This window comes from Cetorhinus maximus, unplaced genomic scaffold (assembly GCF_964194155.1).
Source record: "Cetorhinus maximus unplaced genomic scaffold, sCetMax3.hap1.1 HAP1_SCAFFOLD_667, whole genome shotgun sequence".
Taxonomy (NCBI): Eukaryota; Metazoa; Chordata; class Chondrichthyes; order Lamniformes; family Cetorhinidae; genus Cetorhinus; species Cetorhinus maximus.
In genome coordinates this window covers 20,895-37,364 of record NW_027596609.1, presented here as the reverse complement: position 1 = coordinate 37,364, position 16,470 = coordinate 20,895, and the positions used below count along the sequence as shown (strand labels likewise).

At 48.1% G+C, this 16,470-nt stretch overlaps 1 protein-coding gene across 1 annotated transcript in view; it reads right to left on the bottom strand.

Moving 5' to 3' along the window:
* LOC144674471 (transcription factor CP2) overlaps window positions 1-10,880 on the bottom strand; it is a 145,780-nt gene extending 134,900 nt beyond the window's left edge. Inside the window, exon 1 of the mRNA XM_078535807.1 lies at window positions 10,555-10,880. Within this exon, the coding sequence (XP_078391933.1) occupies window positions 10,555-10,676 (122 nt within the window). The 5' untranslated portion in view covers window positions 10,677-10,880. The remainder of the gene's footprint in view (window positions 1-10,554) is intronic.
* Between the last annotated feature and the right edge of the window lie 5,590 nt (window positions 10,881-16,470).

The window sequence follows — 16,470 nt, the reverse complement described above, 5'->3', positions numbered from 1 at the left end:
ATTAGTGTTTGATGATGAATGGCTAAAAAAGTTGACAACATAGATGCACAAGTCTGCACCCCAGGCTTGAGGGAGCAAAGATGGGGGACCATACAAAGTCAACAGTTTTACCAGGGTCAAGGGCACCAGAGGTGGAGGGGAAGGAGCAGTTAAGCAGAACGACAACTGACGAAAGGAGGGCTGAAGGTTAGACAGTCAGAAGTTTAAAAGTGCAGCAGTGACTCTTTCGAGGTTAAACCAAAAGCACCATGCTTGGTGGTAATCTATAAGCATGCTTTGAAGCATAACTGCCATTTCTCAACAATCAATATAAAATAATTTGTGTACCAAGATCACAGCTCTCTGCTGGAATATAAATAGGAGTCTGGTGTTGGAAAATCTCAGCTTGAAATTCCAGAATATCCACTCGAATTGGATACAGAATCATTTTATATCCTTTAGGGACAAGAGCTCTAGGTATTAAAAAAGGCAGCCATAGACAACAACAAGAGATAAGAGACAACATAAAACTCAAAGAAAAACATACAAGAATGCAAAAAGAGATCCTGGTGAATGGGAAAGACAGAAAGAGCAGAAAAGGGTGACAAAACAGATGGTAAGAAATACAAAAAGCCAGTCTGAAAAGAAACTTGCAAAGGATATCAACACCAAAGCAAAATATTTTTACAACTACTTTAGAAAAAGAGGAACAATGTGGGAATCTGATAACAGTGATACTGTCAATGTAGATGAAGTGGTAGGTGAGGCCTTAACTATTCACCATATTTATTAACTACTTAGATGATGGAATAGAAAGCCATGTTAATTGTATCAATTGAGGTTAAGTACTTACAGGTGGAGGGCATTAATTACTCCCGGAAACCAAGAACTGTGAATGTACTCGAAAGAGTTACATGCGAACTGTTGATAACTCGAAAGAGTTAAAGAGACACTTACTGACACTGGGAGAGTGTCAAGCGAGAAGGTACATACCTTCTAATGATTCATTCTGTGAATAAATCCACACCAAGTAAAGATTGGCTCTGGTTTCTTACTTCATCGACTGGCTATCAGGAATATAACATATCCAATTTGCCAATGACAAAGATAGGTGGATTTGTAAGCAGTGTAGATGAAGTGTAAAATTAGAAAGATTTTGAAGGATGAAGTGAATGAGAAAAACTGGCAAATGGATTTCAATATAGGCAAATACAAGTTTATCCATTTTGGACTTCAAAAAGATAGGGCAGGATACTGTCTAAATGGTGAAAACCTGGAAACAGCAGAAGCTACAGAGACATGAGAGTTCATGTAGACAGATCATTAAAATGTCACGAAAAGGCACAGAAAATAATCCAAAAGCCTAATGGGATGCTGAGGTCTATATCTAGAGGATTAGAATACAAGAGGATAGAAGTCACACTTCAGCTATACAGATGTGGTGTAACCAGGGAGTATCCAGGCAGTTCTGGGCACCACACCTTAGGAATAACATGTTGGCCTTGGAGGGAGTGTAGTGTAGATTCACTGAAATGATACCTGGCCTCAAGGTTAAATTGTGAGAAGGAATTACACAAAATAGGTTTATATTGCCTGGAATTTAAAAGGTAAAGAGGTGATTTGATCAAAGTTTTCAAGATATTAAGGGGAACAGATGGGGTCGATTGGGAGAAACTATTTCCACTAACTGGGGAGTCTTAGATGAGGGGGCTTGTCAAAAAACTGGAGCCAGACCTTTCAGGAGTGAAATTAGGAGCTGCTTCTACATACAAAGGATGGGAGAAGGTTGCCACAAATGGTAACTAACACCAGATCAATTATTAATTTTAAATCAGAGATTGGTTAACTAAAGTCTACCAAAGATACAGGCAGGTATATGGAGTTTGGTCACAGTTCAGCCATCATCTCATTGAATGGTAGAACAGGCACAAGGGGCTGAGTGTTCCTTTGTTCTTATTTCCACCTAACAGTTTAGGTTAATCAGGCTCCCATGACACTAAAACATTTTTATTTATTTACAGTTGGTTAGTTCTGGCCTTAAGGTTACAATCTTAATTCAACCAGTGTTTGGTGGGAAGATGTCTACCGTAAATACATAACTTGTTACTCTTGGGCTTCACCATTTCTAACAAATTTGCTCAATATTTTAAACTTAAAACAAAGTTTGATGTGATGCTAAGACCAAACTGAGGGGCTTACCAAACAAGGTCTGTTAATTCTGTTAGTTCTGCTGAAGAGTCATACGGACTCGAAACGTTAACTATGTTCCTCTCCGCAGATGCTGCCAGACCTGCTGAGTTTTTCCAGGTATTTTTATTTTTGGTTTGGATTTCTAGCATCCGCAGTTTTTTGCTTTTATCTTAAGGTCTGTTAATTTCTTGGATAGTTTGTCGTCATCAGCTTACCTAGATCTCAAGGCAAGGATAGACACTCGTCTAAGTCGGAACTGAACTGCAACCATGACAATCCATGGTAAGGTTAAGAAAAATATCTCAAACTTCATTGGGTTTGCCTTTATTGATGTTAAAAACTGCACCAGTAGCTCATTGAAACTACCTACTACTATTTCCCCACAGTTGCCACTTCAGTGCCTTAACAATATCATTAATTGTGCTTCTCCAATCTCATCAACTCATATTTCACGTGGTGAAATTTACAACTCCATTCAAATAGCCCTATCAATTGACATCTATCTGATCTATGTATTTTCTATTATTTGTAACCCTTCTTCCCAACTTCCTCATCAGCAAATTTAGCTGTTTCAGTGCCCCCTTAGAAATAATTTAAGTACAAAAATAATGGCTCTTACATGGCTCCTCCAGAGACAGAATCCATGACTGGAGGAGCATGGGCTGGGGGGGAAGCTGTGATTGGAGGTCAAGAAACAGTTATCCTGGCTGTTCCTGCAAACACCATGCAGAAGACTTCCATCTGCACTGTCAATCTCTTCAAACAACTGCTCGTCGATGATTCCAACCCATTTGGTACCTTCTGGAAGGTGGAGAACAAGCAGAAAAATAAAAATAAAAGAGGGAGGAGGTGGCCAGAAACAGGCCTGGGGAAACTGCCTGTAGTAAGAATGTCTTCATGAACAACAGCCAGTGGAGAGGTCCACCCCTTTTAAATTTTCCAGTAATGGAGGGGAGGGTGGAGGGGAAGAGAAATGATGAACCGTGCAGAAATGCAGTTGGTCTGTTACTAACTTACAAAAGCTGCTTCTTATGCCTGTCTGATTTCTGTTTAATTGTGTCAAAATAGTTGGAACTTGAGATGAAACTGATCTTAGTTTATTACTTTAAGTTGGGAATTGTTTGAAGAGTCCAATTTCGAGAGAAACCACCAAGGAACGAAGGAAGAATAGTATCCTGACCTCACATGAAAACGAAAAAGTAGCCCTTCATAAAATTAAGCGAGGCAGTTTTACTTCCTCAAAGAGCAGTCCAGGGGCAGTGGGGGGGGGGGGGGGGGGGGGGGAGGAGAATGACCCCTGCTCCCAGCCCTTTAACACTGTCCCGTCACCCCTTCCAACACTGCAACTGGATTCTCTTAGCACTGGGAAACTGGCAATTAAAATGTGTTTGGCACCTCTAGCTATTCAGCTGCCTTCCCTTCCTGTTGGCAATGCTCTCTCCTTCTCTAACCCGTCGATCCAGCTAAGGCCTCTGGTTTTAGCCTCGGTCACACGAATGAACATAGTCGGAAAATACTGGCATGCAATTTGTCTTTGACAAGATTTTGCAAGAGGAAGACAAGAGTATCTTACAACCAAGCCATGTTTGCACGAGAAACTCAAGAGCAAATGAATTTATCCACTAACTCTATAAGAATGAGAAAGGTTTCTACTTCCCCATCACTGCAGTACAGGTTTATAGATACCATTACTTTCTGATGCCTCAATAACGTTCCATTCATGCACAGGTAAGGCTAACAAGCTAACCAATCACATGGGACATTAGGGAGGTGCTCACATCTCTCATACACAAGTTACAAGATAGTTACAGAGCTGAAACCCTGGTTGATTTTTCCTGTCACTAGTTCAGGAACATGGAAATCAGTTGTAGGGCGCCTTATATTCCCCATCTGAAATTAAAACATAGGATCAGGAGAAAAAAAGGAATTGAAATTTGTATCTTCATAGTCTAAAGGATCATTTTCCATACTGGGCAGTGTGTTATCAGTTGGCCCCCAAGGGAGTCAGCTGTAACATTTTTTTCTGCCAATGCAAAATGAACCCCTCACGTGTAAATCTGAGTGTAGTTAACTATGATTTGCTGAACAGGGCTAGCTTGGGGGTCCTTTTATCTGCCAGGCCTTTTGGTGCACCCAGTCAACAGTTAAGATCTGGGTAGGCATCTGTCCTAATCACAATAATTTCCATTTGTACTCATTTATCTCGCTTAATACACAAAAAACCCTTCAAATAACAGGCAGCTCAAGAATTTGTAACCAATCACCTGGTTGGGAAACAGCTTAGCCATTTGAGCAACTAATCCACTCAACTATTTTCTATTTACTCCAGGATTCATAACCCAGATCTGACCAAGCAACATCAGACTGACTTGCATATGAAGTCAAAGCACCAGGCTTTATAAACTCCCTTAGAAATTTTACCCACAAATCTTTTGGAACTGCACAACCATCCTGCAATTCCCTCATCATCTGGCAGAAGAATTTTTCCCATCCCCAAACATCCACTACTCTTTCCACAATAACCTGAGAGCAGTCCAACTACATGCCTTATGGCACTTTTATATAGGTATCACAATAGCTTTCACAGTTAATTCAATAATCAGTAACACCAGGTCAGTCTGTAATGGAGTGTCCATTTAGCAACATCTAATTTACATACGTAGGGCATTCCACATCTGAAAAGTTTCACACAGGTTAGTAATGTTGAAAGCACATTCTTAGCTTTCATAGATGAGCCTATTATCAACCACTGCCATCCAAATACTGTCAATTTGTACTCTCCATCAAAAGGCACCGGATGACCACCTCACAATAAAAGAGTTGTTACCTGCAATAACATGTTCATCATTGGAGGCCATCTTACAATGCAAGAAGATAGTTATTATGCAGTATTTGCATCTTCCCATTATATTATGGATCAAGAGAGATTCACTGGACAGGACCAAAACTGTTTTGGTTAACATAATTCATTTCATAACAGTGCAAGATATGGAAATGATAAATTATACAAGATTAAACATTTCTGCACCGTTTGAGACCATTATCAAACTATTTTTTTTCATATTAACCAGGTAAATCAATAGGAGGAAGTCTTCATGTGTAGCCATGAATGCAACACATTGATCAGCTGGCAAACAGAAAATGGTTGGCATATATCCAATAAACAGTACAATAATGACTCAAAGATAATTGGTCCAACACTAACTGCCACTCCACATACAAAGAGATCATTTACAGAGCCACTGTTATACAGTGACTAAACTTTGTTTTAATTGCACAAAATTATAGAATTTCTACATGTTTTGGAAATTGTGTTTCATGATTCCATCCATTTTGGTGTGAAAACAATGGGTCAACAGCAATGATAATTTCTTTGCTCTCCATTCCCACAGGTAGTGAGTGTTGTGGAGTTGTGCAGCAATGGGCAAGGGCTTTTCCAGCATTTGAGAAGGGCAGAGTCTGGCAGTATTAGGCCTTATCAGATCCCAGTAGGAGAGTACCACCCAAACTGCCTTTGGCTCCTTTCACACCCAGTTTCATTTGTCAGGCTCTGCCCATGATCTGCTTGTAGCCTCTTCTGTGCTCTCTCCCACCCCTCCTCTAAATCACTATTCATTTCATAACAGTGTAAGATATGGAAATGATAAATTATACAAGATTAAACATTTCTGCACCATTTGAGACCATTATCAAACTATTTTTTTCATATTAACCAGATAGTTCCTGTCTTAAGGCACACAAGCGTAAATTAGTGGATGGAAAATCAGGTATTGGAGATTGCATATTTTGCACTGTGCATTGGCTCTTGCAATTTAGCTTTTAGTAAAAAAAATTACAGAAACAAAAAGTACCCTCAAAACACTCAAAAGTTAACATGTAGTTTCCAAGCTTTCAATGCCTATTTTTAAAAATTCTTAAGTTTAAACTGGTACAGTCGAGATTCTTTTTTTAAAATTATCTTTCAAAGTCTTGCAGAAAAACCAAGAGCTTCTTATGGGATGAGGAGGTGCAAGTCACACTAATGACCAGATTTTGTGCTGCCACAGTCTGTATGTGCCCAGTTAGTCCCTCTCTCCAATCACTAGGGTTAAATACGCAATTGAAGTCAAAGCTTCGGAGATCGCTTCTGGCCTCTAGGTAAAAGTTTGAATAAAGGTATTAAAAGATAATTCAGCAAGCAAAGTTAGTTATTGTGGGGGATATATATAAAATATATTTTGAGTGATTCAACTGGTTTAGCAACAAACTGTGGTGAGAAGGTATTTAGCCATTATGATTGTCAACATTTAATATTGTAAATCCATAGGCAAACATGCAGCTCAAAATTTTACATACAGGAAGCATGTATCATACAATATATAGATTTAGATGTGGAAATCAATTTAATTTGTTCAATCTTAACAGTAATTCTTTGAGGAGGGGAAAATAAGAGGAAATAATTAATCAGAATAGAAGGAAGCATATATGTAAAAGGATTCTTTCATATTCTTTATGCCATATATAAACTATAGGAACCATGCAAGTTGCTTGTTTACTGTGGTAATTGCTGACTGAATATAAAATATTTAGGTGTTAGTACAAGTGGGAACAGCCACACTGGCAATGTGGTGAGTGTATTAAACAGAATTTTCCTCCGCCTGTCCTCTTCTCCCCCACTCAAAACAGATAACCTGCCCTATTTAACTCACTTAAGTACCTCCAAGTGTTACAATGGATTTCTCCATCAGTGTGGTTCTCTCAACAACCAAAAAAACAGTCAAGCATTATAGCAAAGTATCAGATGATCTGGAAGGTCAAATCTCACGAACTGTTGACCCTTCCCTGTTGGGAAAGAAGAACTGGTGTTGGACAGATCTACAGCATTTGCTTTCACAAAGATGAATCTTCTCTAGCCTACTTCCTCACAGTTATACAGCCATGTCTAGTTTCTGTCACCATCAAAAGATCACTACTCTGTTGGGAAAGTACCACTCTAACAGTAATGAAACATACAAAAGTTACCATATCAAAGTAAATGATTTGTTACTATTTGCTTCACTACCGCTAGGACTTAATCAGCTATTCCTTACATAACCAAACAGAAGAAGTGGCAGCTAAAGGGTATCTTCAGATAGAAAGCAAACAATAGATTAAGGATGTTAAATCAATATTTTCTTCATTTTTATTCACTGGCACCATCACTGAATATGTTATTTATTTACAAATCATATATTGCAGACTCACCAGCAGCTTTTTGTCTACAACTCGAGAGGAAAAACTAAATATAACAATTACTAAGATAGGAAAGCAGTCTTTGATTATTCGTTTATGCATCTTCTTGCACAAACTCTCAAAGATCGTTGTCCTTCATGCTTGTCATTATGTTGGGTTTAGTAGGATGCTCGTGTCACAGGCTCACGTATCCCACAACTGGCAGCACCTTCAGGGCAGAAAATGTCTTTGGGGATTAGCAAATCCAACACTTTGGGACTGTTGCACAAGAAACAAGTCAAGAGGCAGCTGCACTAGCACCTCGCCAAACCCAATATATTTCGTTTCAATAGAGACAGAGGCCCATTCACTCAGACAACTTCTGGTTTACGTAGTTGAATGCACATTTAAGAGTTTCTCTACCCTACAAGGCATTTTACAACTGCAGCACATGAATCAATCTCCACACAAGTTAATTTTAATATATGAATAGCAAGCTAAAGGAATAGTAAGTTTCTGCATGAAACGATTTGAGGACAATACAGAAAGCATTTGGAGTGAGGAAAGGAGTTAGATAAGAAAAACCATTCATAATGCCTCAGTTTAAACTGGTGAATGAATGATTACAAAAAATAATGGGATTATTCCCAGCATTGTAACTAACCACATCTACAATAAATTGTATGCAGTACCAAATAGTAGGTTAGCTGAAGTACTTTGCTAAATCTTAAATAGTGTAATACCCTGATATTCAAGTAATGAGATTCAAGAGACCAGATGTATAAACAAAAGCACTAAATTCAAAATAAGCAGACAATTTGGACTTTGAAAAATGGAAACCCAAGCTGTAAAGGAAAAGATGAAATTCACATGCTCTCCTGCCACGCTAAGACTATTGCAGTCAGAAAAACAGCAGGCTGAAATCCAAGGCACCAAAATTAATTTTACTGTAATGTTCACAACAACAACCTGCATTTATATAGCACATTTACTATAATAAAACACCCCAAAGCACTTCACAGGAGTATTATCAAACAAAACTTAACACCAAGCCACGAAAGGAGATATTAAAGCAGAAGAAAGTTTTAAGGAGCAAGACTTAAAGGGTGGAATTCCAGAGCTTGGGGGCCAGGTAACTGAAAGTATGGTCGCCAGGGGTGGAGCAATTCTTTTTTAATCATTCATCCATGGGATGTGGACATCGCTGGCTCGGCCAGCATTCAGAGCCCATCCCTAATTGCCCTTGTTCAGAGGACATTTAAGAGTTAACCACATTGCTGTGAGTCTGGAGCCACATGTAGGCCAGACCAGGTAAGGACGGCAGATTTCCTTCCCTAAAGGGCATTAGTGACCCAGATGGGTTTTTACAACAATCGACAATGGTTTCATGATCGGCATCAGGCTTTTAATTCCAGATTTTTATCTCTGGAATAGTAGACAGTGACAATACCACTATGCCACCGCCTCTCCTTGAGGGGTTAGATTAAAATCGAGGAGCTCTAGGAGCCAGAATTAAATGAGCACAGATATCTCAGAGGGTCGTGGGGTGGAGGAGATTACAGAAGTAGGGAGGGGAGAGACCACAGAGGGGTTTGAAAACAAGGATGAGAATTTTAAAATCAAGACGTTGCTTAACCAGGAGCCAGTGTAGCTCAGCGAGTAGAGAGGCGATAGGGGAACGGGACTTGGTGTGAGTTAGGACATGCACAGCAGAATTTTGGATAACCTCAAGTTTCCAGAGGGTAGAATGTGGGGGAGCAGCCAGGAGTATGTTGGAATAGTCATGCCTAGAGGAAACAAAGGCAAGTATGAGAGTTTCAGCAGATGAGCTGAGACAGGGGTAGATTCAGATAACATTACAGAGGTGCAAATAGGCAGTCTTAATGATAGCTTGACTATGTGGTCAGAATCTCTTCTCAGGGGCAAATATGACACCAAGGTTGTGAATAGGCTAGGTTAGGACAACTGTCGGGGAGAGGAATGGAGCTAGTAGTTAGAGAACGGAGTTTGGTGGCAAGGCAGAGGACAATGGCTTCGGTCTTCCAAATATTTAATTGATGGCATTCTGTTCATGCAGTACATTGTGCTGGACAAGCCGTATGATAGTACAGAGGCAGTGTGGGGGTCGGGAATGATGGTAGTGAGATAAGAGGTGGTTTGAATCCATTGTTTCAAAGCTATTTAAATCTGGTGAATGAGTGAAATTTGCCTCTCTCTCATAACATAGCCACTTGTGTTAGCTTTGTGGTCAGCATCAAATTTCCAACACTACCAACCCCCACCCCCACCCCCACCCCCACCCCACCAAGTGATAATTCTTAAAGCCTGAACAGTACATTACAACAAAATAATGTCCATACTGTCATAACCCACAAACAATTTTTTTCTTCAACAAAGGTCACTGGATAATGCTCTGGAGCATCCACAACCCTCCCTAGCGCAGGGTCCACTGATACCAATTAGAATACTGCACTCAAGATTGCAACTCTGGCCAAGATCAGCAAACTCAGTGCAGAGCAGGAACCTGGTTTGTAATTTCACAAGGGATGGGGGTGGAATAGTAACTGAACCCTGAGGGGACACACAAGTCATCAGTGTTTAAAGGCAGTGCACATTACCAACATGCAAGGTCCGTCTGAAGTAGACATATGTTGCATGTAGGTTGTGTGCTTTACCATTTCACTGCCTGAAAGGGTGGTAGAGGCAAAAAACCCTCACAACATTTCAGAAGCATTTGGATGTGCACTTGTGATGCCCATGGTGGCCTGTTAGTAAAAAAGGGCAGCTGATCATTTATGACAGACTACTTAACATTTTATTGTAAAAGCAATGAGTTCCAAAATGTTAAGTAGTATGTCATAGATGATCAGCTGTCCTTTTTTACTAACAGGCAGCTTGATGCTCATTCTTCATCATGCAAAACTTACAATTATCAGAAAAGGCCATGGACCTAGTGCTGGAAAATGGGATTAGAATAGTTAGGTACTTGTTTGACTGGCGCAGACTCGATGGGCCGAAGGGCCTTTTTCTGTGCTGTAGACTCTCTGGGTTTACAGTTGGTGAATATGGATAGGCCCCTGTACCTGTGTAAATCCAGGTTACTATCAATGGAAAACGGCTCACAACACCCGCCTTCTACACTTGTTATTTTTGAAGGATGTTTTTTTTAAACACGTGTGTATCTAGAACAAATACCTCATACTGTAGGCTCCTGCCCCCAATTCCTGGCCGATTCCAGACAAACTGGCATCGAAATCCTGCACCAGCCCAGATTCAATCACCTCATCCGGCATCGGCATCTTCAGCGCCCAGGCCATGGCCGCACTCAATAAAAGGCCAGCAATGCAGGGTGGAAGGAAGCAGCGCTCCTCAGGATGAGAAAGCGCTGAGAACAATGCCCCTTTTCCCAGGGCGGGAGAGTGAGTGAGTGAAAGGGCCGATCAGGGAGGCTGCAAAACGCCTAGGGAAGAGCTGCTTTCTCCAGCTCACACTCCTCGCGCCATATCCAACCCATCAAAGATGGCGCCGCTGGGAGGGCTCCGCCAGGCACCTCGCTCCGATTGGCGGCTGCGCTCGTCAATCAGGCTCTGGTAACCAATCGCAATCTGGAGTCCATGCTCTTTGTGACGTGACATACAAGCCTACCTATCACGGTGCGCGAGAGGGCGGGCCTTATTCTGCGCGAGCAAGATAATATGACGCGCAAGAAAAGGATTGTTTTTTTTAAAATTCCACACTTGGGCTCCGTGGCGGGTGGCGGGTGGCGGGGCCACAATACAGGGTGAAAAGCACACAGACTCGGAGAATCCTCTGCACCCCCGTTTTTCCCACAATGTGTTAACCGCTCGCTCGGCTTCACTTCCACGTTGGCTAATTCGCACAGCTATCTTCCCCAAGTGACTGCGCTCCACCTGTCAAGCCCAGCAGGCAGCGTGAGCAGCGTGAGCAGCGCTGGCAGTGTGAGCAGTGGAGGCAGCGTGAGCAGTGGAGGCAGTGTGAGCAGCGCTGGCAGTGTGAGCAGTGGAGGCAGTGTGAGCAGCGCTGGCAGTGTGAGCAGTGGAGGCAGTGTGAGCAGCGCTGGCAGTGTGAGCAGTGGAGGCAGCGTGAGCAGCGCTGGCAGTGTGAGCAGTGGAGGCAGCGTGAGCAGTGGAGGCAGCGTGAGCAGCGCTGGCAGTGTGAGCAGTGGAGGCAGCGTGAGCAGTGGAGGCAGCGTGAGCAGCGCTGGCAGTGTGAGCAGTGGAGGCAGCGTGAGCAGTGCAGGCAGTGTGAGCAGCGCGAGCAGTGCAGGCAGCGCTGGCAGTGTGAGCAGTGCAGGCAGCGTGAGCAGTGCAGGCAGCGCTGGCAGTGTGAGCAGTGCAGGCAGCGTGAGCAGTGCAGGCAGCGCGAGCAGTGCAGGCAGCGTGAGCAGCGCTGGCAGTGTGAGCAGTGCAGGCAGCGTGAGCAGTGCAGGCAGCGCAGGCAGTGTGAGCAGTGCAGGCAGCGCGAGCAGTGCAGGCAGCGCAGGTAGTGTGAGCAGTGCAGGCAGCGTGAGCAGTGTGAGCAGTGCAGGCAGCGCGAGCAGTGGAGGCAGCGTGAGCAGTGCAGGCAGCGTGAGCAGTGCAGGCAGCGCGAGCAGTGCAGGCAGTGTGAGCAGTGCAGGCAGCGCAGGCAGTGTGAGCAGCGCAGGCAGTGCAGGCAGCGCAGGTAGTGTGAGCAGTGCAGGCAGCGCAGGCAGTGTGAGCAGTGCAGGCAGCGCGAGCAGTGCAGGCAGCGCAGGTAGTGTGAGCAGTGCAGGCAGCGTGAGCAGTGGAGGCAGCGTGAGCAGTGCAGGCAGCGTGAGCAGTGCAGGCAGCGCGAGCAGTGCAGGCAGTGTGAGCAGTGCAGGCAGCGCAGGCATTGAGAGCAGTGTAGGCAGCGCATGCAGTGTGAGCAGAGCAGGCAGTGTGAGCAGTGCAGGCAGCGCTGGCAGTGTGAGCAGTGCAGTCAGCGCAGGCAGTGTGAGCAGTCCAGGCAGCGCTGGCAGTTTGAGCAGTGCATGCAGCGCTGGCAGTGTAGGCCGAGATGGCAGCGTAGGCAGTGTGAGCAGTGCAGGCATCAATGGCACTTTGAGCAGTGCAGGTAGCGCTGGCAGTGTGAGCAGTGAAGGCAGCGCTGTCAGTGTGAGCGGTGCAGGAAGCATTGGCAGTGTTAGCCGAGCTGGCAGCGCTGGAAGTGCGAGCATCGCTGGCAGTGTGAGCAGTGCACGCAGTGTGAGAAGTGCAGGCAGTGTGAGCAGTGCAGGCAGTGTGAGCCGTGCTGGCAGTGTGAGCAGCGCAGGCAAGGCTGTCAGGTTGAGCAGTGTAGGCAGTGTGAGCAGTGCCGGCAGTGTGAGCAGCGAAGGCAGTGTGAGCAGTGGACGCAGTGCAGGCAGTGTGAGCAGTGCTGGCAGTGTGAGCAGTGCAGGCAGCCGAGGCAGTGTGAGCAGTGCAAGCAGTGCTGGAAGTGTGAGCAGTGCTGGCAATGTGAGCAGTCAAGGCAACGGTGGCAGTGAGCGCCGAGCTGGCAGCGCTGGCAGTGTGAGCAGTGCAGGCCGCGCTGGCAGTGTGAGCAGTGCAGGCAGCGCAGGCAGTGTGAGCTGTGCAGGCAGCGCTGGCAGTGTGAGCAGTGCAGGCAGCGCAGGCAGTGTGAGCAGCGCAGGCAGTGTGAGCTGTGCAGGCAGTGTGAGCAGTGCAGGCAGCGCTGGCCGTGTGAGCAGTGTAGGCAGCGCAGGCAGTGTTAGCAGTGCAGGCAGCGCTGGCAGTGTGAGCAGTGCAGGCAGCGCTGGCAGTGTGAGCAGTGCATGCAGCGCTGGCAGTGTTAGCCGAGCTTGCAGCGCTGACAGTGTGAGCAAAGCAGGCAGCGCTGGCAGTGAGAGCAGTGCAGGCAGTGTTAGCAGTGCAGGCAGCGCTGGCAGTGTGAGCAGTGCAGGCAGCGCTGGCAGTGTGAGCAGTGCAGGCAGCGCTGGCATTGTGAGTAGTTCAGGCCGCGCTGGCAGTGTGAGCAGTGCAGGCCGCGCTGGCAGTGTGAGCAGTGCAGGCCACGATGGCAGTGTGAGCAGTGCAGGCAGCGCTGGCAGTGTGAGCAGTGCAGGCAGCCCTGGCAGTGGGAGCCTAGCTTGCAGCGCTGGCAGTGTGAACAGTGCAGGCAGCGCTGGCAGTGTGACCAATGTAGGCAGCGCAGGCAGTTTGAGCAGTGCAGGCTATGCTGGCAGTGTCAGCAGTGCAGGCAGCGCAGGCAGTTTGAGCAGTGCAGGCAGCGCAGGCTGTGTGAGCAGTGCAGGCAGCGCTGGCAGTGTGAGCAATGCAGGCAGTGTGAGCAGTGCAGGCAGCGCACGCAGTGTGAGCAGTGCAGGCAGCGCAGGCAGTGTGAGCAGTGCATGCCGTGTGAGCAGTGCAGACAGCGCAGGCAGTGTGTGCAGTGCAGGCAGCACAGGCAGTGAGAGCAGTGCAGGCAGTGTGAGCAGTGCAGGCAGCGCTGGAAGTGTGAGCAATGCAGGCAGCGCAGGCAGTGTGAGCAGTGCAGGCAGCGCTGGCAGTTTGAGCAGTGCATGCAGCGCTGGCAGTTTGAGCCGAGATGGCAGCGCTGGCAGTGTGAGCAGTGCAGGCAGCAGTTGCAGTGTGAGCAGTGCAGGCAGCGCTGTCAGTGTGAGCGGTGCAGGAAGCGTTGGCAGTCTGAGCAGAGCTGGCAGCGCTGGAAGTGTGAGCATCGCTGGCAGTGTGAGCAGTGCAGGCAGTGTGAGCAGTGCAGTGAGCGCTAGCATTGTTAGCAGTGCAGGCTGTCTGAGCAGTGCAGGCAGTGTGAGCAGTGCAGGCAGTGTGAGCAGTGCAGGCAGTGTGAGCAGTGCATGGCAGTGTGAGCAGTGCAGGCAGTGTGAGCAGTTTAAGCAGTGCAGGCAGTGTGAGCAGTGCAGGCAGTGTGAGCAGTGCAGGCAGTCTGAGCAGTGCAGGCAGTGTGAGCCGTGCTGGCAGTGTGAGCAGCGAAGGCAGCGCTGTCAGTGTGAGCAGTGCAGGCAGTGTGAGCAGCGCAGGCAGTGTGGGCAGTGCAAGCAGTCAGGGCAGTGCAGGCAACGCAGGCAGTGTGAGCAGTGCAGGCAGCGCTGGAAGTGTGAGCAGTGCAGGCAGCCCTGGCAGTGTGAGCAGTGCAGGCAGTGTGAGCAGTGCAGGCAGTGTGAGCAGTGCAGGCAGCGTGAGCAGCGCAGGCAGCGCTGGCACTATGAGCAGTGCAGGCAGCGCTGGCAGTGTGAGCAGTGAGGGCAGTGTGAGCAGTGCAGGCAGTATGAGCAGTGCAGGCAGCACAGGCATTGTGAGCAGTGCAGGCAGCGCAGGCAGCACATGCAGTGTGAGCAGTGCAGGCAGTGTGAGCAGTGCAGGCAGCGCTGGCAGTTTGAGCAGTGCATGCAGCGCTGGCAGTGTCAGCCGAGATGGCAGCGCTGGCAGTGTGAGCAGTGCAGGCTGCGCTGGGAGTGTGAGCAGTGGAGGCAGTGCTGGCAGTGTGAGCAGTGCAGGAAGCGCAGGCAGTGTGAGCAGTGGAGGCAGCCCTGGCAGTGTGAGCAGTGCAGGCAGTGTGAGCAATGGAGGCAGCGCTGGCAGTGTGTGCAGTGCTGGCAGCGCAGGCAGTGTGAGCAGTGGAGGCAGCCGTGGCAATGTGAGCAGTGCAGGCCGCGCTGGCAGTGTGAGCAGTGCAGGCCGCGCTGGCAGTGTGAGCCTAGCTGACAGCGCTGGCAGTGTGAGCAGTGCAGGCAGCCCTGGCAGTGTGAGCAGTGCTGGCAGCCCTGGCAGTGTGAGCCTAGCTGGCAGTGCTGGCAGTGTGAACAGTGCAGGCAGCGCTGGCAGTGTGAGCAGTGTAGGCAGCGCAGGCAGTTTGAGCAGTGCAGGCAATGCTGGCAGTGTCAGCAGTGCAGGCAGCGCAGGCAGTTTGAGCAGCGCAGGCAGTGTGAGCAGTGCAGGCAGCGCTGGCAGTGTGAGCAATGCAGGCAGCGTGAGCAGTGCAGTCAGCGCAAGCAGTGTGAGCAGTGCAGGCAGCGCAGGCAGTGTGAGCAGTGCATGCAGTGTGAGCAGTGCAGGCAGCGTAGGCATTGTGAGCAGTGCAGGCAGAGCAGGCAGTGAGAGCAGTGCAGGCAGTGTGAGCACTGCAGGCAGCGCAGGCATTGTGAGCAGTGCAGGCAGCGCATGCAGTGTGAGCAGTGTTGGCAGTGTGAGCAGTGCAGGCAGCGCTGGCAGTGTGAGCAATGCAGGCAGTGCTGGCAGTGTGAGCCGAGATGGCAGCGCTGGCAGTGTGAGCAGTGCAGGCAGCGCAGGCTGCGTGAGCAGTGCAGGCAGCGCTGGCACTGTGAGCAGTGCAGGCAGCGCTGGCAGAGTGAGCAAGGCAGGCAGCGCTGGCAGTGTGAGCAGTGCAGGCAGCGCTGGCAGTGTGAGCAGTGCAGGCAGCGCTGTTAGTGTGAGCAGTGCAGGCAGCGCTGGTAGTGTGAGCAGTGCAGGCAACCCTGGCAGTGTGAGCCTAGCTGGCAGCGAGGGCAGTGTGAACAGTGGAGGCAGCGCTGGCAGTGATAGCAGTGTAGGCAGCGCAGGCATTGTGAGCAGTGTAGGCAATGTTGACAGTGTGAGCAGTGCAGGCAGCGCAGGCAGTTTGAGCAGTGCAGGCAGGGCAGTCAGTGTGAGCATTGCAGGCAGCGCTGGCAGTGTGAGCAGTGCAGGCAGTGTGAGCAGTGCAGGCAGCGCAGGCAGTGTGAGCAGTGCAGGCAGCGCAGGCAGTGTGAACAGTGCATGCAGTGTGAGCAGTGCAGGCAGCGCAGGCAGTGTGAGCAGTGCAGGCAGCGCAGGCAGTGAGATCAGTGCAGGCAGTGTGAACAGTGCAGGCAGCGCAGGCATTGTGAGCAGTGCAGGCAGCGCAGGAAGCGCATGCAGTGTGAGCAGTGCAGGCAGTGTGAGCAGTGCAGGCAGCGCTGGCAGTGTGAGCAGAGAAGGCAGTGTGAGCAGTGCAGGCAGTGTGAGCAGTGCTGGTAGTGTGAGCAGTGCTGGCAGTGTGAGCAGTGCAGGCAGTGTGAGCAGTGCTGGAAGCGCAGGCAGTGTGAGCAGTGCAGGCATTGTGCGTAGTGCAGGCAGCGCTGGCAGTGTG